At 42.8% G+C, this 23,987-nt stretch overlaps 1 protein-coding gene across 1 annotated transcript in view; it reads left to right on the forward strand.

The window, feature by feature from the left end:
- The window catches only part of LOC310635580 (dedicator of cytokinesis protein 7-like), a gene marked incomplete at its 5' end in the record, with an annotated part of 198,900 nt that overhangs the window by 98,032 nt on the left and 76,881 nt on the right, over positions 1-23,987 (forward strand). The window contains 8 exons of the mRNA XM_083354666.1: positions 3,778-3,882; positions 8,159-8,248; positions 9,699-9,794; positions 10,325-10,465; positions 12,296-12,409; positions 15,162-15,332; positions 16,078-16,217; positions 17,105-17,274. Coding sequence (XP_083210792.1) covers positions 3,778-3,882; positions 8,159-8,248; positions 9,699-9,794; positions 10,325-10,465; positions 12,296-12,409; positions 15,162-15,332; positions 16,078-16,217; positions 17,105-17,274 — 1,027 coding nt within the window. The remainder of the gene's footprint in view (positions 1-3,777; positions 3,883-8,158; positions 8,249-9,698; positions 9,795-10,324; positions 10,466-12,295; positions 12,410-15,161; positions 15,333-16,077; positions 16,218-17,104; positions 17,275-23,987) is intronic.

Genomic DNA, 23,987 nt, shown 5'->3' on the forward strand with positions numbered 1-23,987 from the left:
CTTTAGCTCGTTCCCTCCCCCGCTACTCTTGTCTAGGCTAGGCAGGGTCATGTACCACCTGCCAGATGTCAATGTACCACCGGTGGTACGTGTACCACTGGTTGAAAAGCCCTGTCCTAGTGGACGATCACTGAAATATGAGCCAGCAGTGTGTGGCAGCAACCAAAAAAATAATAATACAATCCTTGGTTGTATAAACAGAGGCATAATATCAAAATTACGTGAAGTATTAGTAATTCTGTATAAAACCTTAGTAAGACCACACCAGTTTTGGTCACTACATTACAAAAAAAATTGAGATTTTGGAAAAAGTTCATAGAAGAGCAGGTAAGATGATTAAGGGCTGGAGACAAAAACATATGAAGAACAGTTGCAGGAATTGGGTATGGCCAGTCTAGTGAAAATTAGGACTAGCGGGGACATGATAGCTGTATTCCAGTATTTGAGGAGCTGCCACAAAGAAGAGGGGGTCAACTTATTTTCCAAGGCACCAGAAGGCAAAACAAGAAGCAATGGATCAACTAATCAAGGAGGAAAGCAACCTGGAAATTAAGGAGAAATTAAGTGAGGACAATTAACCATAGAACAGCTTGCCTTCAGAAGTTGTAGATGCTTCATCACAGGAGGTTTTTAAGAAGAGCCTGGATAGCTACTTGTTTGAAATGGTGTAGGGTCTCCTGTTTGAGCATGGGGTTGGACTAGAAGACCTCCAAAGTCCCTTCCAGCTCTATTCTGATTGATTGATTGATTGGTTGATTGGTTGGTTGGTTGATTGATTATGGAATGTGGACATATTTGATTTAGAACAACCTATTTTCCTCAGATGTATTAAAGTATAACTCCTGGGATTCCGTCCTCAGACTGTTTTGAAGTTCAGCTCTGTTGCTCTTAGATGCTTGACTCTTGCCCCATACCATCAGGAAGGTCAGAGGGCTGCTGAGAAGAGATGTATGAGGACTACAGTGTTGTTGTTCTCACTGGTGGGATGAGAAAGCCTCACTTGATGCAGCAAAAATTGGATGATGTGATATGCAAGTGGGAAATACTGGTGTTTTTTTTCATTTTGGTTTTTTTTTTGTGTGTGGCCATTTATTTTGTGCTAAGTGCTTTTAAAGGCTTCAAATGTCTTGTTTCCTGCCAAATGTTGGAAAGAAATCATGCTGATTTCCACCAAATTTCTAGCAGAAGAAACAATTATAGAAGTTAGCCTGAACCTGCAGTTCATCCTTCTGAATAGCAGATCAAATAGCAAATTGAAATCCAAGAAGAGTCTTCTTTTCTGAAAAACAGAAGCAGCCTTGCTGGCCATCAGGGGGAAAAGAATCTATATTAAAATAATAATTTGATTAGGCTAGCTGCAGTTTTTCAAAACTACACGCAAGCATTTCAGATTTCAGAAACAATTTTCTCAGGCAAGATGTCTGTACATACAGACACAAACACACACAAGCACAAAAAGAGGCAGAAATTCTTTTTCTCAAATAAATACTACATCTGTGCACTCTGTTCCAGTTATTTTTACATTCCAAAGCAATTCTCTCAGCAAATTGCACAGTAGGTCTGGCAGATTATGAACAATCCCTGGCATTTAAAAAAATGTTTACATATAACCCATGGCCTGCTTCTATTCTTGTTCTGCTTCTCTAATGGAATAGCATTATGGAACTTGGATGACATGGATGCCCATGTCAACATGCCTAAAACTAGGAAATATGCCTTGACAGGCCAGATTCCCTTTTGGGTTTCAGTGCATTCTCTGGCTTAAACAGAATCATAGCACTAAAATTCCTCCTCTTTCTTTGCAGCCACCTCCATCATCAAAGTTTATCTCTTCTAAATTACAGCAACAGTGATTGTTGCTTTTTCCGAAGCAGTCAATGTGGTTCTTTTGCCCTGATCATTGTATCTGTTGTGATTTTGTCATCTGGCGGACAAAATCGCTCAGCTCCGGACCGGTCTGAACTCTGACTGGGCAGAGTCTGATGTGGAGGAATCGGACGGTCTTGAGCATGTTACCTGGACTGAGTTCGATCCTGTTTCCCCTGATGATGTGGACAGGATCATGGGGAGGCTGAGCACCACCACCTGTTTGTTGGATCCGTGCCCCACCTGGCTAGCTTATGCGGCCCGGGAGGAGACACGAGGCTGGTTCCACGCAGTAATAACTGCTTCTTTGAAGGAGGGTGTCTTCCCTGCCGCCTTGAAGGAGGCGGTGGTGAGATCCCTCCTCAAGAAGCCTGCCCTGGACCCGGCTGTTTTAAATAACTATCGTCCAGTCTCCAACCTTCGCTTTTTGGCGAAGGTTGTTGAGAGTGTGGTGGCGCATCAGCTCCCTCTGTTCCTGGAGAAAACTGATTATCTGGACCCGTACCAATCGGGTTTCAGGCCCGGATACAGCATGGAGACGGCATTGGTCACGCTGGTGAATGATCTCTGGAGGGCTCGGGACAGGGGTTGCTCCTCTGTCCTGGTCCTATTAGATCTCTCAGCGGCTTTTGATACCATCGACCATGGTATCCTACTGCAGCGTCTCAGGGGGTTGGGAGTGGGAGGCACTGTTTTACGGTGGTTCTCCTCCTATCTCCTGGGCCGTTCGCAGTCGGTGTTGACGGGAGGGCAGAGATCTGCCCCGAGGCCTCTCATTTGTGGAGTTCCTCAGGGGTCGGTTCTCTCGCCCCTCCTGTTCAACATCTATATGAAGCCGCTGGGTGAGATCATTCGTGGTTTCGGGGTGGGGTATCATCAGTACGCTGATGATACCCAACTTTTTCTTTCCACCCCGAACCAACCCAGCGATGCCCTCGCCGTGATGTCCCGTTGCCTGGAGGCGGTCTAGGTCTGGATGGGGAGAAACAGGCTTCGTCTCAATCCCGCCAAGACTGAGTGGCTGTGCATATCGGCATTTCGGGTCAACCAGACTATTCCATCTCTAACGATGGGGGGTGAGGTGTTACCCCCCGTTGATAGGGCTCGCAACTTGGGCGTCCTCCTAGATTCACGACTCAATTTTGAAGACCATATAGGAGCCGTGACCAGGGGGGCTTTTGCCCAGGTTCGCCTGGTGCGCCAGTTGCGACCCTATCTGGACCGAGATGCCCTACGCACAGTCACTCATGCGCTCGTGACCTCCCGTTTAGACTACTGCAACGCTCTCTACATGGGGCTGCCCTTGAGGACCACTCGGAGGCTTCAGCTGGTGCAGAATGCGGCCGCGCGAGTTGTGATGGGGGTTTCCCGATACTCCCATGTAACACCTCTACTCCGCGAGCTGCATTGGCTCCCGGTTGCCCTCCGGGTGAGATTCAAGGTGCTGGTGATGACCTATAAAGCCCTAAATGGCTTGGGTCCGGGATATCTGAGGGAACACCTGCTGCCGGCATCAAGTTCCCTTCGTCCAGTCCGCTCCCACAGGGAGGGTCTTCTCAGGGTGCCACCGGTAAGAGATTGCCAGCGGACGACACCCAGGGATAGGGCCTTCTCAGTGGGTGCACCTGCCCTTTGGAACCAGCTGCCAGTGGAGCTCAGGACTGCCCCCGACCTCCGTTCATTCTGCCGGGACCTGAAGACCTGGCTCTTCAAGCTCTCTGGCCCAGGCTGAGAATTAATCTTAATTTTAACTGGGGTTTTATTTATGCAGGGACAAATATAATTTTTTTAAAAATTTGTTTTTAACTTCTGTATCTTGGTTTTTTAATCACCCTGTAAACCGCCCTGAGTAATAAAATAAAATAAATAAATTATTTTTCCTTTCACACTGTTTTTCTACATATTGCCTAGGGGATCGACCGCTCTCACTCTTGGGTCAACTCTGCCTATGCCCCTGGAGGCCCCAAGTCTGTGCTTCGCAGGAACCATCCGAACTCCAGCACGGACCTGAAGCAGGTGCCTTTCCTCTCCCTCCCATTGTGCTTGTAGGCTTCTCCCTTTGTCAGGCTTATCAAAGTTCATCTGCAGTTGCACCTGATTCAGATGGAGAATAACGTTTTCCAAATGGCTGAAGTGGGAGGCTGCTGAGCACAGCACTGGCCATCAACTGCATTTTCACGGACAATGAATTTTCTTACCTTATTGAACATTCCAATGTTCTCCATTTTCCTTTTGCCAGTTTAAAAGTTTAATCAGATGCAGAATAGCATGGCATGCCTTCTAGAAAAAAGAGCAGTGGCATGGCGGGGTACATAGAAGGCTTTCTTGCTAGGACAATGCATACTGTTTTTGTTTTGGAAACATTTGAGCTGAACACTATCAGAGAAAGAACTTGTCTGTAATGGCCTTTAGAAAATCTCGAATGCTTCTATTGATAATTTAGATTTGTGCTTGCTGTATATCGGCTTCCTAGCATCAGCTTCCTATCCTCATAGATTTATCCATGACAGTTTGTTGCTCAATAAAGCAAAACAATCTCATTGGGTGGTGCTCTAATAAAATCTTAATTGTTAATTTACATATTTAACTGTTGCCTTTGATAAATCCTTAAAACAGGGATAAACAAAATTTGGGGGATGTGCATTGGCTCCTGCTAGCTACTTTTGCCAAGTAAGTGGGCTGTATTGTATCATCTATTTATATTCATTCCTGTTTCAAAAAGCAATATGTTAGCATGAATTAATTTTATTACTTTAAATGGCTGTCTGTTTAAACATTGAAGAAATCCTGCCCTCTTGGTTCCTATATGAGATTATGTTAGGTAAGTGCTTTTTTCCCCCTCTGCATGTTTTCCTTTTGTAGCTGGCAGGTCTTTGTGTCCTTCAGAGCAAAGAATTTGACCAGAAGTACCTCAGAGCAAGGAGAGGAATGTCTAGAATTAATAGTTTAGTTCACGCTTTCCGAGTTCTCCAAGATCAAGAATAGATTGTGGTTTGTGCAGTTGATTCCTTTACCCTCTGCTGCATGCCTGGCCAATAAGAGTGTCCTAATTTTACCTGTACTTTTTGGTCAATCCAGAAATGTTCCTTTTTCCACACTGAGTGGAGAAGTGTTTGTGCTTCAACCCCCAGGCTGCAATCATAGATGGATGGCAGGCATTGGTTTGGCCAATGCTCTTGACCAGTTAGGACAAGCTCAGTTTTCTGTTTTAACTTTGGTGATAACATTGTTCTCTGAGCATTTCACTATAGCCCTGGAAATAAATGGTTAATTCTTTTGATTCTTCAATCTAAGGAAAGCAGGCATTAGTGTTATTTATAGCAAACTTCCTCAATCAGTTGTCTTCCTGAAATATTTTATTTCAACTCTCAAATTCCTATTTGGCATAGTGAAGGCTGATGTTGTAGAGTGTAGCATCCTAAATATGGTGTGGTGGAAAGTGGGATTTCTTCTCTTCAGGAAAAAGTTAATATTCTACTTGAACATACTTGTTCTGTGAGCAATGCCAATCTTGTGCTTTTATTGATTTGCATATATATTTGGAGATGTGCGTGTGTGTGTGCATGCCTGCTTATATGCTGAACATCTGCAAGTTTGAATCAGCCTTCTGGTTCTGGAGCAAGATGGTTTGTTTTCTAGATTTCATTACATAGGACAGTCATTGAGGTATATAACAAGAGTTATATATTTTTAGTTTTTCAGATTTTTTCTTACATTCTTCCTGAATCTGATTTTAACAGATCTATAAAAAGTTGACTAGTGTTGCAGACTAGAAGTAAAGCTGTAGATATTAAAAAGGGAGATAAAAACTAATACAGCCAAATGTAAAGCAAAAAAATGAAAGCTAAAAGTGCAAGAAAGAAAAAAAAGAAAAGAAAAATTGAAAAAAAGATACAAAGAATTAGCTTCTCATTTTTTCTACATTTATAAGTACAATTGCAAAATAATCTCTTTATGGTTACAACACAACTCTTCTTTCTATAATCTATCCTGTCTAATCATCAAAACCATAAATTATAAGCTCTTTTTTCTGTTTCACACAAAATGTCTATAAGGTATTTCCGGTCAGGAATAAACATAGATATTGACTTTTTGTCAGAACCCATTCCTATTTCATTTCATTTCTATCTATCCTCTCTGATCTAAAAACAAATCCCACCTTTCCCTGGGTTCTGCCATACTCCCAAGGGGGAGCAGGGATGTGCCTGCAGGGTTATTACTTTCACTTCCTCTATTCGCTACAATGTAATCCTTTACTTTGTTTATTGGGTCTGTATCCTCCACCCACCTGCTGAAATGTAACAACTTGTTTACTGTGTTCTCTCTCCCTCTGAACTCTTTTAAACTGTCAGTTAGAACAAAGGAGGGAATAAGGAATGTAACCTCAGTGCCTGGTTTATGTCTATGCTCTTGGAGGAAGGTGTGAAGAAGCCGCCGACCCTCGCTGCGTGAGCTGGAGACGGGCCGATGTTATCTCCCCGTTTCCCACAACGGACTTAACACTTGGAGATTGGCCATCCCACATCCGGTGGTCGATCTATGGGGTGGGGTCTTCCTTGGGGATACTATAATCTACTGTGCTGCACAGAAAATCTCAAATCCTGTGTATTGTGCCTGCTATCAACTACTCTTAATAAAAGTTCCTATAGGAAGAAATTGTTTCCAAGAGTTCTGCTTACTTAAGATGTGGAGTTGAAGTGTGTCCTGATACTTTTCTTTGATTGATGTAGTCAGTAGATAAGAAGTGAAATTTATAGGTATCTTCTAAAGCTCATGGCAAGGTAAAAGGTTAAGTATAATAACTAGCAGCCCAGATAAGTTGTGACATTTAAAACAGGGAACAAAAAATGGTTTGGGAACTGGCTTCTCTTTGGAAACCATAATGGCCCAAAGGTTGAGATCTGCTTTTGATCAAATATTGTTATATATTCAAGTCAGGATTGGTGTGGATCTGTCTGTGTGTTTGAAAAAGAGATGAAAAAATCTTTTGAAAATATTGAACTAATATAGATTTCAGAGGCTATGATTTCTTTGCCATTGCATGATTGCCAGTGTGCTAGTTTTCCTACTGTCTTTTCATTCTTGCTCATACTATTTACTTTTAAACAAGTCATGGCTTTATCCACAAGAGTATATAATTAAATTTTCTAAGCTGGCAAGATAATCATTCCCAGTTATTTATCTGCTTAACTTTTAATTTCGTAAAACACAACTTACAACTTCTACTACATCTGTGTCAATTTTAAGCACAGTTTTGACTCTTGGAACTCATTTAGATGCGAATGAACCCTGGGCTTGCCAGTTCTTCTTGTCCTCTGTCATGCCCTTGAGAGTGAAAATTTTCTTTTTCTTTTTAATACTACCACTGTATTAGGTTATTTCCAAACCCCGACAAATGGTACCAGTCAATGGTGGTGTTGTGAAACAAGCCAGCTTAAAATCATGATTTTGTTAACTTATTTAGGTCTGCAGTTAAATTAACAGGCATTTAGATTTCAGATATAATGCTAAACTAACTGTTTGGTAACAGGAATAATGCTATTGATCTTTTCTTTACAGCCATTGCAATTCAAGAAGTAAAGTGGTTATGTGTTAGTTTTATATTCAAACCAAGCCTGGGCATAGCTACTTTGTAATTACATATTTGTAATGCTGGCATAGAAACAAAGACAGACTCTTGATCTATAACCTGTCCCATCCACCTCCCAAATTGTGCTGTTCAGTTTCAAGATACAAGCATATACAGTAAGAGAGATTGGAGCCCAGGATTTGTCTTTTCCTCAATTCCAGATAGCTGAACACACGAGAGTAAAAATAAGCAGAATTCCTACCATTAAAATACCTTTGCCCAGTCATTTATGCTGCAGCACAGTAGGTAAACAAGCAGAGTTTCTGCATATGGGGAGGATGAGTCTGATGCCGGGACAACTCTAGGATAGTTGGGCAAAGGCTTGTCACGAACCAACAGGGAGATACCCAGTGTTGCACTAAAAGAAGAAAAAAGGAAAGTATCAGTTTCCTCTGTTTATGTGAACTTTGGCAGTAAGATCCTTTGAGTTACTTGATCATCTTGAAGCAGCTCCAGAATTAGTAAGTGCCCCAATTCTTAATAACTTTCTATTTCCTGGCAAAATGTAACTGGCTTTCAAATTCTGAGCAACTTCTCCTCAGGTAAGGAAGTCAGGCTCTTTTTCCTTAACCATCACTTCACTATTTCTTTCATACTGGGTAACACCTCTTCACCATCACTGTTTCCTCTCTTTTTTATTTCTTGCTGCTCCTCCTCTCACAGGCTGCAGAGTGTGCACCTAATCGTATCTCCTCCTATCTTGAGAACTCTACTTTTGTGCCGGCAGCTCCGATGAGATCAACAACCAAAAAGGTAGAGAAGGACTGTCAAGTAATCCAAAATTGTTCCCTGAAATGTTGATCCTAGGCACACTTCGGAGGGAGATGCACTGAGACAAGCTTAGAATTTAGCCAAAAGGCATTTTAATTAGAAACTTTGTTGAAAACTGAAAGAGATGCCATAACAGCATGGTATAATAGGATGAAATATGGCAACATAGGCTCTGCAGAGTGGCATAGCTATGGCTGATGCTCATCTTTCCTTCTGCCATGAATACTCCAGAACCTGCTGACCGCAAGAACCAAACCACACTACAGTAGTAATTATGATAAGCTGATCCCTTATAGTATTTCAGTTTTCACTTTTCACTTCGGCCCATCTGTTCTAACTGAAGACCATATTAGCCTTTCCCACTTCCTCATTCACTTAGTGCTTTGGTTTTTCCAGACATGATATGTAACTCCCCAGACTTTCCTCTCAAGCCAATCTTCTAAATTACTCTTGGAGTCCAGAGAATTTACCAGGAAAGCATGTGTGGACTTGGCTGTTCATGGTTGCTTGACTTAGGCTGCCTGAAGTAGGAGCTGCTCCCAGTTGGAGCTTGAAAAGGGAGAACCACTATCATTTGTTGGCTACTTTAGTGGGTGTGCTGTGATTGAAGATTTTTTTTCCTCTTTTATGCCCTTGGATGAGCAATATATGGACGACCTTTTTCAATTAAAAAAGCTAGCAGAGAAGGAAGCACTTCTGGAAGCATATCTATTTCTAAGTGTGCAACTGGTCTGGTGGATAGATTGTGCTATTACCTCTATATACAGTAATTGGAGAACTCCAAAAGGCAAAGTTACAGGCCAGTCATGCCAAGTAGACTCAGTAGCTAGTATGTATGTCCCAAATGCTTGGAATTTCACCTTGAGTTGTTTAATGCACTTTCTCTAAACATTGGGATTTATTGTATTGTTTTAAAGCATTTGGTATCTAGCCATGAATGTAGATCAGATAGGCCACGAAGATGGATAATTTGGACAGCACCTATGTAATTTGATTGGGGGTAACAATGCACAAAAATCTAATCCATTTTCTAGCTGGTTTTTGGAAAGTTGTCTGTACTTCTTATAATTTGAATTAGAGTGTATTTCCAGATAAGCTTTTTATTTTGTGACTGCTCAGTTTTATTCACAGAATTTTATATAAGGAGTCCAGACACCCTCATTTAGTGTAGTTCTCCCAGGTTTATGCTAATCCCACCACTTTTCCTGTTATATATTTTCTGTGGAAAATCTATTTAGGAAGGAAAAAATAACCAGTAGAGAGGTACAGTATACCTTTTGCTTTACAGTATAGTATTAGGAGTCTGTCTGAAAGCATCCATGGAAGAACAGGAACAGGAATGATTCTGCAGGGCATCCTCTGAATAGTTCAGTACAGCATACAGCATGACCTTTGTTCTCTGTAACTCTCTTTTTGCTGTCTGGGCCTGCAGCTACTTCATGAAGAACTGGCCCTCCAGTGGGTGGTGAGCACCAGTTCTGTACGGGAGGCTGCTTTGCATCAATCCTGGTTCTTCTTCCAGCTAATGGTATGTTCAAATTGCCAGTCTTTATTGTCAGAAACATTGGCTTCTCTTTATTTTTTATTTTTTAAATTTTTTAAAAATAAGTAACCTTCTTGCTATCAGTAAAGAAATTTCTGTTTTGTACAATACAAACATTTCCAATTTTCTGTTTTTTATATATTTAGATATAGTAATTGTCCTACCTTTTTTATTTGGGAATAGAGGATTGGCAATCAATCATGATCACATACTTTCCAATTTTGAAATGAAGCTCTTGTTCACACATTTGGTCATGTTAACTGTTTCTAACTCTCCAGTAAGGAGGGTGAGAGAATCCATCAGTAAGGAAAATGACAAAACTAATCAGGATAGTGATTGAATAAGAGTCCTTATTGGAAATACAATTCTTAATTTACTGAAGCACAGTACGCTACTCTAGGAGGAACTACTCTGCCTAAATTGGTTGAGGCTGAGATTGGAATTCACTGGCTGGATAATTTGGGCTGATGCATACACACTCTGGCTCTCCCTTGACGGGTTTGTGCTTCTTGCAGGTGAAGAGTATGGTGCACCATCTATTCTTGTGTGACAAGCTAGAGGCCCCACGCAAGACACGCTTCCCTGGCCGTTTCATTGATGATATCTCAGCCCTGGTATACACTGTCAGTGGTGAAATTGCTAGCCGTTGTCATAAGGTTTGTGAAAGACTCTTAGGAAAAGTTCGATCTTACAGAGTTTCTATAATGTTAAAAAGAAATGGGGCAGGGCTTAATTCTACCTTAATTCCACAAGGTTGGGGCTATAACTTAAAATAGTTTCTCCTGGCCTCTGTTCTCTTCACTTCATGGAATATGGAATATGACCAGGAGCTTCTTTAAAAATGTGCTGGGTAAGCTGATTCAGATAGAAGGAGGTCCTGCAGATATCTAGTTGCTCAACTACGGGATTCATAGGTCAAAACAACACTTTGAATTATACCCAAAAATCTATTGGCAACCGTTATAGGTCTGAAAGACAAGTGTAATGTGCTTTTCATGAATAATACCCCTCAGTAGGCAGCGGTTCCATTTCATATTAATTGTGGTTTCCCAAAACAGCCCCAATTAAAGCTCATTAAAAAGGTAAAGGTTCCCCCGCACATGCGTGCTAGTCATTTCTGACTCTAGGGGCCGGTGCTCATCTCTGTTTCAAAGCCGAAGAGCCAGCGTTTGTCCGAGGACGTCTCCGTGGTCATGTGGCCGGCATGACTAGACGCCAAAGGCGCACGGAACACTGTTACCTTCCCACCATAGTGGTCCCTATTTTTCTACTTGCATTTTTACGTGCTTTCAAACTGCTAGGTTGGCAGAAGCTGGGACGAGTAACAGGCGCTCACTCTGTTACGCGGCACTTGGGATTTGACCCGCCAAACTGCCGACCTTCTGATCGACAAGCTCAGCGACCTAACCCACTGAGCTACCGCGTCCCTAAAGCTCATTAGAATAGTCTAAAAACATAATTATGAGACTATCATTGTCACAATAACCTTAGATAAGGCTTGTTCTGATACACTAGAGAAACTGGCCAAAGATTGCCCGGCAGCAGCTTGTAACTACACAGACCTGTTCTCTCAGGGGCAGTGTCACTCCCATTAAGAGACAACACGAGCTGATTGACAATACTGAAGTAAATTTGTCTTGCTTGGTTTCAGTTTCAACTTGTTTTGTCTAATCCATACCCCTACAGGTTCCAGTCGGCAGGACAAGACAGTCGTTCTGGTATGGGCTAGGGTGGTAGTGTGCAGTTGGGTATCATCACCATACTCTTGATTTTGCAGTGGATGGGTCCCAGGAGTTTATGTAGATGTTAAACATGAGGGGACCCTCCTGAACCACTCCATAAATAAAGAACCACCAAGCCAGTGTCTTCTCTCTAATCATAACTAACTGCATTTACCTACTAAGGAAAGAGCAAAACAGTGTTTTGCATTCCCAACCCTTGCAGGGCTCAGGGATATAGCATGGTTGATGCTCTTGAAAGCTGCTGAGGAGATAATAGGACCAGAAGGGATATAATAGCCCCAGCTGATCCCAGGGAAGATAATCCACCAGAGCAACTGACACTGTTTCCACCCCAGTCATACTCAAGCCTGAATCATGACTGAAAACAGTCTAGATAATCTGCTCCCTCAGAGCATCCTGAAGTTCAGTTTCTACTATCCTCTCAACAGCTTTTCCTAAAAAGGGAAGGTTGAAGAATGGGTCATGTATGCCAAACTTTACAAATTCTAAGCTTGGTCAGCTTTCTCTTTAACTTTACCACTGAAGCAAATGTAACACATGTTGGTATAATAAGATATATGTTTTATTGTATAGGCCTGGCTGTATTTGCATTTGGTCTGCTGTGCCTGGACCTCCACATCAGTTGTGGAGAGCATGAAAAACCTCTAATTTCCACACTCTGCTGCTGCACTCTGCGTACCAAAGGTCTATAAAAAAGGCATTTTAGATAGGACCAATTCATAAATAGTTGTGCTGTTTCCATAGGATGTGGAGCTGGTGGAGCATCTCAACAGTAGCCTGGCCTTTTTTCTCAATGACTTGCTGTCGTTCATGAATCGTGGCTTTGTCTTTGATCTTCTGCGTTCTTATTATAAGCAGGTAATAAGAGTGTGTCTTTTCCCCAGAGTTATCAGTTTCCTGTTGGGAAGAGGACATATTATTAGACTCAGAGTGCCAGGATGACTATAGGAATCATTTTGCATTGCAGGGCTTAACTATTTGAATGATCTCTGTAAAGCTTAGAAAGTAGCCATGGTTGTAATTTATACTAGTTCCCTTGAGAGAACATGTATTTCTACAAAAGATCTGAATTCTTTCTTCCAGATTCTTAAAACCTATATATGATGATGTGTACTAATGCACCTCTTTCTTCATTAGTCATTTCAGAGAAGGGCGAGAAAAAATAATAAACACAGATTCATGAATATGGTCAATTAAAGTAAAGGTAAAGGTAAAGGTTCCCCCGCACATGCATGCTAGTCGTTTCCAACTCTCGGGGCCGGTGCTCATCTCCGTTTCAAAGCCGAAGAGCCAGCGCTTGTCCGAGGACGTCTCCGTGGTCATGTGGCCGGCATGACTAGACGCCAAAGGCGCACGGAACGCTGTTACCTTCCCACCGCAGTGGTCCCTATTTTTCTACTTGCATTTTTACGTGCTTTCGAACTGCTAGGTTGGCAGAAGCTGGGATGAGTAACAGGCGCTCACTCTGTTACACGGCACTCGGGATTCGACCCGTCAATTATGTACCTTCAAATAGATGTGAACAGTAAGTTACCACATAAATAGATTTTCTCCATGATGGTCTCTCACTAATCAGTCTTTCTGTGGTGTTCCATCACCACTGTAACTGAGTCCATCTATTTAATCATTCTATTTTTCCCTTCCACCTTTGCCAGCATCACAGCTTTCTCCAAAGAGCCAGATCTTCACATCATCACAGTCTTGCTAATCAAGATAAAAATGCATACATTTAATTGGGCACATTTCACATGGCTGCAATTCCAGCATTGTGGCTCTTGGGACAAAAATAGATTTGTTTATTTACAGTTTATTTTCATTTATTTATGAAATATATCTGACAACTAGAAACCAGCTGGAATCTAAGTGGTTTATGGAGTTTAAATATTTAAAAAAGAGTGCAGATTAGAAAAATAAAAAGTGGCTAAAGTTAAAAATGACCAGACTGTGAAAGTAGCACCACTATATAACACCAGAAGCCCTCCAAAAGAACTGTTTTTCAGTTGTTTCCAGGACATGAGGGTGGGACCATGATGGTTCATGGGGTAGGCAATTCCTGAGGAGCGGAACTACTACAGAGAAGGCCGGCCCTTATTAGGCTCCTTCCACCAGATCTCCTTCCACAGGCACTCCCTAGTTGTCTAGGTTGGACAGGCAGAAACTGGTGGGGTAAGACAGACCCTAAAATATCTACCCCCGAGCCATTGTAGGGCTGGATATCCTGAATTTTTGTCTGGAAGTTGAATCGTGACAAATGCACTTCTTTTCCTTTTTAGTTTGAAGTGTTTCACTGCTTATCCAAGTAACTTCTTCCATCTGATATTTGGATAAGCAGCTAAATGTTTCAAACCAAATAGGGAAAGAAGTCCAGTTGCCATGACTCAACTTCCAGACAATTCTACCTGGATGACTGAGAATCTTAACATCCTAAATTTCTGTACAACAAGAAATCAGGAGTAACTGCTTTGCTTAAGTTCCCTTGTATATCATTCTGTTCTGTTTTCAAATATATCTTTTGGTTCTGTTTGGTTTCCCAGGACATGATGTCAGCCTTCCTGAGTATGCCAAACAGGAAACATGACTAGATGAACTAAACCTGCTTTATTGCAAAGCTACATTAACAAAATCTTGCAAGTGTGAAAGTACAAATCTTCCACTATCACTGTCAACTGTCTGATCAATTAGGGTGAATCCTTCCTAACTTTCTTCCTCTGACCATTAGTTCCTTCTCTTTTCTGATTGTTTCTCAGGAAGCAAGATTACATAAGATTAAATTAGGTGCCTCCTAACCCTAATTCTTTCCCCTCTCCCCATTCCACACACACATAAAGATGTAATAGGGCTTCCAGGAGACACTTATATAGAGAAATAGAATTGGCTTCTCAAATAGGGAGAAGGGCAATAACCAGGAAGCTTAGAATAGAACATTAATAGTTCAACATTTTTACTATGAATGGCTGCTGATATTCAGTCATTCTGTTGCTTATTCGTGTATTCATGATTTGGTACAAAATTTTGGTACCAAAATTTCTTCTCAGTAATCAGCTTTTTTGAATTTTTCTAAGTTCATGCTTGTGATACCTGTATGCTGTCCAACCATCTTCTTCTGGTCTCTTTTCCCATTACTTTTTATTTTTCTAAGGCTAGCTGCTGATGCTAATAGAAGATCTGAAGAGGAATCCTCCCACTACATCAGCAAGTTATCTTTAGGAATCCAGTATTAAGTCCAACTGTGTCTATACTTCATTTTGCTGTGCACTTATTTACTTCATTCAACTGTCCTAACTTCAATATTTGTTATTAAAAAATTGGTTGTGAAGTGGTATCATTTCTACATAGAATATTTTGGATCTCATTCTGTGTTCCTTCTCATTCTCCAAAGCTAATTTAGCCTCCTTGTTACTTCTTGCAGAAAGATTTGCTTGCTGTCTTTTGTGGATGCACCAGGAGATAGAGGGACCTGTCCATGATATAATTTTGAGCTTCTAATTTAAACTGTATGGTACTGTACTGTATGGATTGCTGGGATAATGTTTTTCTGAGCCTAGAAGATGGATCTGCATTGCTACATTAAGACTAGCATAATTCAAGATTTTTTTTTCTACTTCTCCAGATCAATAACTGGCTGTTGACCACACAGAACCCTAATGCCCTCATTGCTCTCAGAATGGACTTGATCCGTATCGTCTGCAGTCATGAACATTATGTTACCCTAAATCTTCCCTGCAGTGGCCTTTCACCTCCTGCTTCACCTTCTCCCTCCATCTCATCTGCAGCCTCCCAGGTAGGTAGAACAACATGAAGGAAGAGGATGAGGGACGAGCTTCTTGTCAAAAATCAGGTTCTCCCCTTCAGTACTCTCATCAGAAGTCCCATTGAGAAGTTGTCACCCTGATTGTGGAGGTTCCAGTTAGCTGCCAGGTTTCAGGTTTTGGATGGATCTGTGAGTTTTTCCACTGTTTAAAATAATACTGAGTTAAGGGGAAAAGACTGGTGGCTCAGGAAAAATTTGCCAGAAAAATAGGGTTTCGGAAAAAATATAAAAAATGGGATATGTTGCTTTTGCAATGCTTGCATCTCTTAGAAGAAAAGCAAGATATTAAAAAATGACGTATAAAAAAGGCAAGTAAGGAGCAGGCTAAGGACAGGAATTAGCAGAATTGCAATGGATAAGACAATAGTGACAGGAATATTCTTTCCTGGGAAAAGAGTGTTATTCTCATATGATGGAAAAGAAGCATTTTCCACTACTGGGGAATGTATACTACTGAGTTATCTGTTCTTTTTTATTGACTCTGCTGCAGCCTTTCACCTCCTCTCTCTGTTTTCCCACTCAATATTGCAGATGATCCCTAAAAGGGAGATGGGGAGCCCGTGAGTCATTCAGAGTGAAATGATGGATAATAGCTGCTGTGGTTGGGGAGTGGGGGGAGGCTTGGATTGCCACCCTTTGCTTTGCATTCATGAGAGCAGAAATTACTCAAGGTGCAGTTTTGCCTGGTTTTTCATGGACCACCTCCTCTTTGCAGAGTTCAGCATTCTCCAGCCACACACAGGACCAGCAAGTGGCCAGCATGTTTGAGCTCTCTGTAGCTTTTCGCCAACAGCACTTCCTGGCAGGCTTGGTGTTGATGGAGTTGGCACTCATCCTGGAGCCTGATGCAGAGGGGTAGGTATGATTTAGTGGGGAAAACAGAAGCGTTATGGCTGCATGTGCCTTCCTCCGTCCCCTGACCACAATAGCCAAAAATGGGAGATACTACCTTCCACTCCTTCAAACTAGAAATTAGTGTAAAACAGTGTGTCTCAACTTTGTTAACTTTAAGGTCTGTGGACTACAATTCCCAGCATGCTGATTAGGAAATTCTGTGTTGAAAATTCATGCATCTTAAAATTGCCAAGGTTGAGAAACTCCCTCCTCTGAAACCCTGAAGATAAATAAGAGAAAATCCTGATACCCTGCCCACCGGGGACCTTCATTTTGCCCTCCCTCTTAAGTGTAACTAAGGGCCACTAAAAAACTGTCCATCTTTGGTCAAGGAGAGAATTTGCAGTGAAATGTGTGTTTTTAATCTCTTTTCCTGCAAATGTCAGAGTTCTTTCTGAGGTACTGCATCACTGAACAAAGCAAACCACAGAAAAGAGACAACATTGAAATAGAAAACAAGCTTTTGTCGTGTGTGACCCATCATGCAGTTTTTTTGGCAACCATACGGAAGTGGTTTTCCACTGTCTTTTTCCAGGGTGATTTTGATTTCTGAAACTGGCTGGAGCCTGGTCTTCCTTGATAGTTTTCTATTCACAGATGAATCAGGCTGGACCTGCCTAGCTTCCTAGTTCAGAAAGGGTCAGCCTGGTACTGCCACCTGCAGGTCTGTGAATATTTTTTTTTATTACTTTCTTATGGCAATTGGCCTTCTACAATGAGGGAAGGACTTGGAGGCTTTTTTATTACCCTGTGGACAATGGCCATCATTTTTCTCTGTCCATGAAGGAGTGAATGAAATAGCAGCATTTCATGTTTCTATTCTAAAAATCTTTCCCTCCCTCCATTAGAGCATTCTTCCTGCACAAGAAAGCCATCTGTACTCTACACAACCTGCTGTACAATCATGACTCTGATATCCGCTACAGGGACCCTACTGTGCGAGCCCAAGTTGCTCAGCTCTATTTGCCTCTGATTGGCATCATCATGGATGCTCTACCGCAGCTCTATGACTTTACAGGTAAGGCCAGGAGTGGGTGGGTGGGTGAAGAGTAACACATGAAACTGCCAGTGTGTGCAGACACTGCCAAAGGAGACCACTTTTCTAGACCACTGTTGCCAGTGGCAAGTCTGTGGCAAAATGAGCCTTGCGACCTCTTGCTGAAAGTGACGGCAGCGGCATGATTGGCTTGATGAGCCTCGTGGCCGCCTGGGAGCAGCAGTACCGATGCAATCGGCGCAATGAGCTGTGCTGCCTCCTGCTGCAAGCAGCGTGATTGGTGTGATGAGCCTTGCGGCCCCCTGCCATCATTGACAGCAGGGGTGCGATCAGTATGATGCACCACGCAGCCTTATGCCACAAGCAGTGGGGATCTCGTGATCAACACAATGCTCAGCATGGCCTTATGCCGCAATTGGTAGCGCAATCAGCGTGATGAGCCTTGCGGTCTCCTGCCGTGAGTGGCAGCAGAGGCATGATTGGTGCAATGAGCCATGTGGCCTCATGCTGTGAGCAGCAGCTGCAAGTGGCAGCAGCGTGGGATGCAGTGTGGGAGGTCGGGGTGTGGGAGGCCTGGCTGCGGCGGTCCTAAGGCAAACGGGTAAGACTTCCTCCAAAACTAAGACCTGGTGCCTCTTGGAGGCAAAAAAAAATATAAGACCAGGTCTTATTTTCAGGGAAACACAGTAGCTTTGCTTTCTATACCTGATCAAAATTGTTTAAAGCTGCTACATTTATTAAACACAGCCATTATATTTCAAGGCTTAAAATCAGGAGACTTTCTTTATATTTTATTCTGCTTCTAATCTCTTTGATAATTTGTTATAGCTTTTCTTAACGATTTTTCTATTTCTGCTGTTTGCTCTGATTCTTCAGTTAAATCATTGATGATGGGTACAAATTGATTACCAATATTTATGTCACTTGATTCCAGCATACAGATGATAAATGTCAGCATTAATAATATATTTTATAATTGATTTGTCACTGATGGTAACAGAAACCCCTGTTGGTGGCACAAAAAAACTATAAAATCTGTTCAGCCAATAAAACAGATTGGCTTTTTAAAAAACAGTGATCATTTTGATTATAAAACCTATTAAAATTTGAGTTACCTCAGAAAACAATTGAACTGGAGATTAATAACTGCATCCTATGCAGATTTTTTGTGAAGAAAACAATAGTTTAAGCAGAATTAAAGCCAGTATTATTGAAGGAATGACCACTGAGAGATGGAATGAGAGGCTAGTGTAATAGCAAACAAGAATATTACAAAGGAAGGAAGATTGAGAAAGGAAGCCAAAGAATATTAGAATTTTAAAGCAGAGCTTTTCAAACAGTGGTACGCGTATCACCAGTGGTACATTGGCACCTGGCAGGTGGTACGTGACCATCCTGGAGAAGTGGTAGCAGGGGAGGGGAATGAGCAGAACCAGTGGCAGCACCGCACAAGCCTGAGTGAGAGACAGCTGGAGCTGCAAGACTGTCAGGACTCAGTGGAAGCGCCAGGATCAGCCCACTTTCGAGCTGATCTGTGCTTCTTCGGGGCTGTAAGGGCTCAGCGGAAGCGCCAGGATCAGCCCACTTTCGAGCTGATCTGTGCTTCTTCGGGGCTGTAAGGGCTCAGCGGAAGCGCCAGGATCAGCCCACTTTCGAGCTGATCTGTGCTTCTTCGGGGCTGTAAGGGCTCAGTGGAAGCGCCAGGATCAGCCCACTTTCGAGCTGATCTGTGCTTCTTCGGGGCTGTAAGGGCTCAGTGGAAGCGCCAGGATCAGCCCACTTTCGAGCTGATCTGTGCTTCTTCGGGGCTGTAAGGGCTCAGCGGAAGCGCCAGGATCAGCCCACTTTCCAGCTGATCTGTGCTTCTTCGGGGCTGTAAGGGCTCAGCGGAAGTGCCAAGATCAGTGCAGGGCTCCAGCTGGAGCTCGGTGCTGATCTTGGTGCTACCACTGAGCCCAGAAGAAGTGCCGATCAGCTGGAGCCCTGCCCCTACTCTGCAGAGGACAGATCCCTATCATTCCCAGCCCTGCAGGGCTCCAGTGAGGAGGAGCAATTTAAATATGTAAAGACCACAAAAAGAAAACTTGCTTTTTTTCATTGTAATTCAGAAAAGAGGTAGGGGAGGATTCGGGGGGGGGGGGTTGTTTGTTTCAAAGGAAGGGAAAGAAGGGAATTGGGTCTGTTGGGGGTGCAGCAGGCGAATGGTGATGGCGCACAGCTTCTGGTGTTCAGGGGGCGGTCGTTTCAAAAGAGCAAAACGAGGCAAAAAATAAAAATCCCCTCCACGACCCCTAAGAGCTGGATGTGGATGTGATTTTTTTTTCCTTGTTCAGAAGAGACACTCTTCTGTTTTAACCTTTTTTCCTGGTCGTTTTTCGGAGTTTTCATCCTGCTTTTGTGAGAGGGTAGCTTTTGGGGGAGGGGTGAAGCTGACCCCTTTCCCCCCCTTCCAAGCCACCAGCCGAGCAAGACGTCTGCCTGCTTGCGCTCTTCCCCGTCCAAGGTTTTTGTTGTGGGCATTTCTGTTGAGAATTGGCAGGAGGATGGGCTGTTTGGTTTTTATTCCCCCCCCCCCCCATCTGCTGGGTGGTTGCAGCAGGTTTTGGTCACTTCTGTCGTGCTGGGTGGTTACCCACGAAGCACATTTTTTGAAGGGGATCCCCACTCCGGTTGCTAAGCTTAAACCCTCTTTCTCCTCCTTCTCATTGGAGTCTCCCTTGTTTGCAACCGTGGGGCAGGAAGACCCCTGCCAGGCCGGGGATGATAGGGATCTGCCCTCTGTGCAGTAGGGGCAGGGTTACTATGCTCCCTGTCAATCAAATTTGATTTCCTTTCTTTGCTCCCCCCCCTCCTCTGCTTGTAGCTGCCTCTGAGTCCCTCATATTTGGGAGTTAGCATTCCCGGAATCTTTCTCCTGAGCCCCTTGTGCTGGATAACTGTTGCCACCCAAGAGCTGTTTTAAGGTTAGGGAATCTAGCACCCCAACATGCCAATCTAATACCCATGCTCCCAATTCAAGTGCAGAAGCTGCACACACCCCCAAAGCCCCTGCAATCACCTATCAGCTTCTTTGAGTCAACCAGAAGGAGACAGTGCCAAGATTAATGTCAGAGAAACAGGCACAAGTTTCCCATTAAAAGTGTGGTAAGTGGGTGTACAGATAGTCCTCAATCTACAACCACAATTGAGCCCAAAATTTATGTTGCTAAGTGAGAAATTTGTTAAATGAGTTTTGTCCCATTTTATGACTTTTCTTGCTACATTTGTTAAGTGAATCACTGCAGTTGTTAAATTAGCAACACGGTTGTTAAGTGAATCTGACTTTCCCCATGGACTTTGCTTGTCAGGAGGTCACACAAGGGGATCACGTGACCCTGAGACACTGTGACCGTCAATATGAATCAGTTGCCAAGCATCTGAGTGTAAATCACAAGACCCTGGAGATGCTGCAACAGTCATAAGTGTGAAAAATGGTCATAAGTCACTTTTTCAGTGCAGTTGGAACTTTGAACAGTCACTAAGCAAACTATTGTAAGTTGAGGACTACCTGTACTTTATCACTTTTTTCCTTTTTTTTTTTGGTCATCAAGTTTTTGACACCTTGCTAGGCAATTGGTTGTACTCGGATATTGCCATATTGTAAAAGTGGTAAAATGGGTGAAAAGGCTGAAAAGCCCTGCTTTAAAGATCTAAAAAAAGTTCTGGGGCTTAATCTAGGAATTTCACAGCTTGACTGTGGAACCTGATCATTAGGCTTTAGGATTGGGTCAATGTAGATATTTTTGCTTGGGAAAAGAATTATAGATCTGCCTTGCTTAAACTGTGTAATTGGAGACAAGTTGAGGTCTCTTAGGATTGGCTGGATGCGTTCTCCCCCATGATTTTTGATTCCAAGAATTCTGTGATGGCCATACTGGCTTTGAAATGTTGGGAACTGGAGGCGGGGCCAGCTGTCAGAGCGGGCGGCTGTGTGAATGGGCTTCTCCGTATCGCACAGTCTCTTACCCAGTGTCCGCAGGGGCTCCTCGGAGCCATAGGAGGTCCTGGAGGGACAGCCGAAGCTGCAGGTGTCCCAGAGAACCTACATGAGCAGCGTCCCGTGTTGGAGATCTGGAAAAAACCTGATGCAAGTGGACCGGGGAGAAGGAAGCCAGTAATGGCCGACAGGAAGATCTGACAGAGGGATGGAACTAGCAACAACCTAGTGGAACAATGGTATATCAGATCTGACGAAAAGGAATTCCAAGATTTTATATCTAAAAAGTGAAAGGGAGCGCTTTTGAAATAGTCCTTACTGAGAGGGAGCGAGAGAAGCAACGAGGGATAAGATGGCAGGTGAGAGCGACAAGAAGAGGAAGCCAGGAAGTTAGAAGATTGTAAACTAGCTGTGAGACCAGGCGAACGGACAGAAAGGTAACGGAAAAAGACAAGTTTTTGAGTCTTGGAGACTGAGCTTTTGGAAAAATGAGTGTGGACTATAAGTAGAAGGAAAGTGAATTGTTTGGACAGACTTTGAACTTTTGAGTTATAAGACACGGGAGTATAATGGATCCAAGATGGAGAAAGTGACACAGCAACTTTAGGACTGCAGTTCGGATAGTGAGACTATTACTGGTCATGGGCTGAAGAAAAAGATATAAAAGGAGCTACAAATCCAGAGTTGGAAATTTATAATCAAAAAGGAAAGTGACTTTGATGGGACAGGAAGATAAAGATGATATATAAATATAGATAAAAAGACACACATACTGTAAATATAAATATATAGACTGACTGCTTGCTATATTTGTGAAACAACTATATTACTGCGATTGTTGACTGCTATAATTGGATAAATTAATAGAATTGAAATAATTAAATAGCTAATTAATTAATCACTCGATTGTTTATTTATATATATATATATATATATATATGTGTGTGTGTGTGTGTGTGTGTGTGTGTGTGTGTGTGTGTGTGTTTTCTCTGAGGTTTTCGCGGGTGTTTATATGTGGATCTTCGGTCATTCGGGTTTCTTCCCGCGTAGAACTAAAGGTGTAGGTGCAACGTTTCGACGGAATCCCATCCGTCATCATCAGGCTGGAGGCTTCAGCTTCCTTCTTCTGGGAGAAGCATGTGGTAGTGGCTGTTTGTTCCTCTTTTTTAAACTGCCAGAGGGGGTGTGTTCTGTGGGTGGAGGTGTGCTCTGATTGGGTGGGGGATTAAGTGTGTTCTGATTGGGTGGGAGTGTGTTTTGAATGGTGGGTGTGTTCTGATTGGGTGGGGGTGTGTTTTGAGTGGATGGGCTGGTCTCAGCTGCCAGCCTTAGACCTGAGCTGGTGAGTTGTGCTGCTTTTGTTCGGCTTCGTGTTTGTGGTGGTGCCATGTTTTTATAGTGGGTGTCAGTTTGCTTATTGTGTGGTTTGGAGGGGTTTAAAGTGGCTGATGTTGCAGCTGTAGTTAGGTTTCTGTTTTGTGGTTGTGCCTCGTTATCATTGTGGGTTTGGATTTGCTTTTTGAATGGTTGTGTGGTGGTGATGTCATGTGATGTTATCATGAGTTTGGGTCTGGTATCATTCTTGGTGGTTGGGACTCGTCTGTCAATCAAGGTGGGTTTCCAAATGGCTGGTAGGCGAGAGGTATCATCTCGTTTGTTCATGCTGTGGGGGCGTTTTTCTATCTCAATGGCTTCTCTGATTATTCTGTTGTTAAAATGTTCAATTTTGGCGATAGTTTTGGTTTTTTAAAAATCAATTTCATGTCCTGTGGCTTCAAAGTGTTGGACCAGGGATGAAGTTTGTTCTCCCTTTCTGAGTGAGTTTTTGTGCTCTTCAATGCGTGCACTTATTCTTCTGTTGGTCTGTCCGATGTATGTGGTGGGGCAGGTGGTGCATGGGATTTCGTATACTCCTTGGTTTTCTAACCCAATTATGTCCTTGGGGTTTCTTCTGTCTGTGTAGAATGCTGTTTTGATGTTGTGTTTTTGGAGGACCTTGCTGATTCTGTCTGTGGTCCCTTTTAAGTATGGGAGGAGGGCTTTGCCATTTTCTTGTTCTCTGTCTTGGGTTTTTGTGGGTGTCTTTCTTCGGATTAAGTTGGTAATCGTGTTTCTTTGGAATCCATTGGCTGTTAGTACATTAGTGAGAGTGTGTAGTTCGGTTTTTAGGTGTTGTTCGTCAGCTAGGTGTTTTGTTCTGGAGATGAGTGTCTTGGCTACGGAGTTGATCTGTGCTGGGTGGTGGTGTGAGAGTGCGTTCAGATAGCAGTTTGTGTGTGTTTTTTTATGGTAGATAGTGTGTCCTAGGGAGCCGTTGGATTTCTTGTAGACTAAGACATCAAGGAAGGGAAGTTGATTGTTAGCTTCTGTTTCCATGGTGAATTGTATTTTGGGGTGTAGGCTATTGAGGTGTGTGAGGAAGTCATCCAGTTTTTCTTTGCCATGTGGCCAGATTACAAAGGTGTCATCTACGTATCTGAGCCAGAGTTTGGGTTTGTGGTTGGATTTTTCTAGAGCGAGGGTTTCAAAGTGTTCCATGTAGAGGTTTGCGATGACAGGTGAAAGGGGTGATCCCATGGGTGCTCCTTCCATTTGTTTGTATCTTTGTCCATTGTAGATGAAGTATGTGTTGGATAGGCAGTGGTTGGTCAGATCTAGGATGTGTTTTGGGGGGTTGTATTTATTTAGGATAGCTGTCAAGGCTTCTTTGATTGGCACTTGGGTGAAGAGGGATACGACATCGAAGCTCACAAGTAGG

This window comes from Vipera ursinii (assembly GCF_947247035.1).
Source record: "Vipera ursinii genome assembly, chromosome: 2".
Taxonomy (NCBI): Eukaryota; Metazoa; Chordata; class Lepidosauria; order Squamata; family Viperidae; genus Vipera; species Vipera ursinii.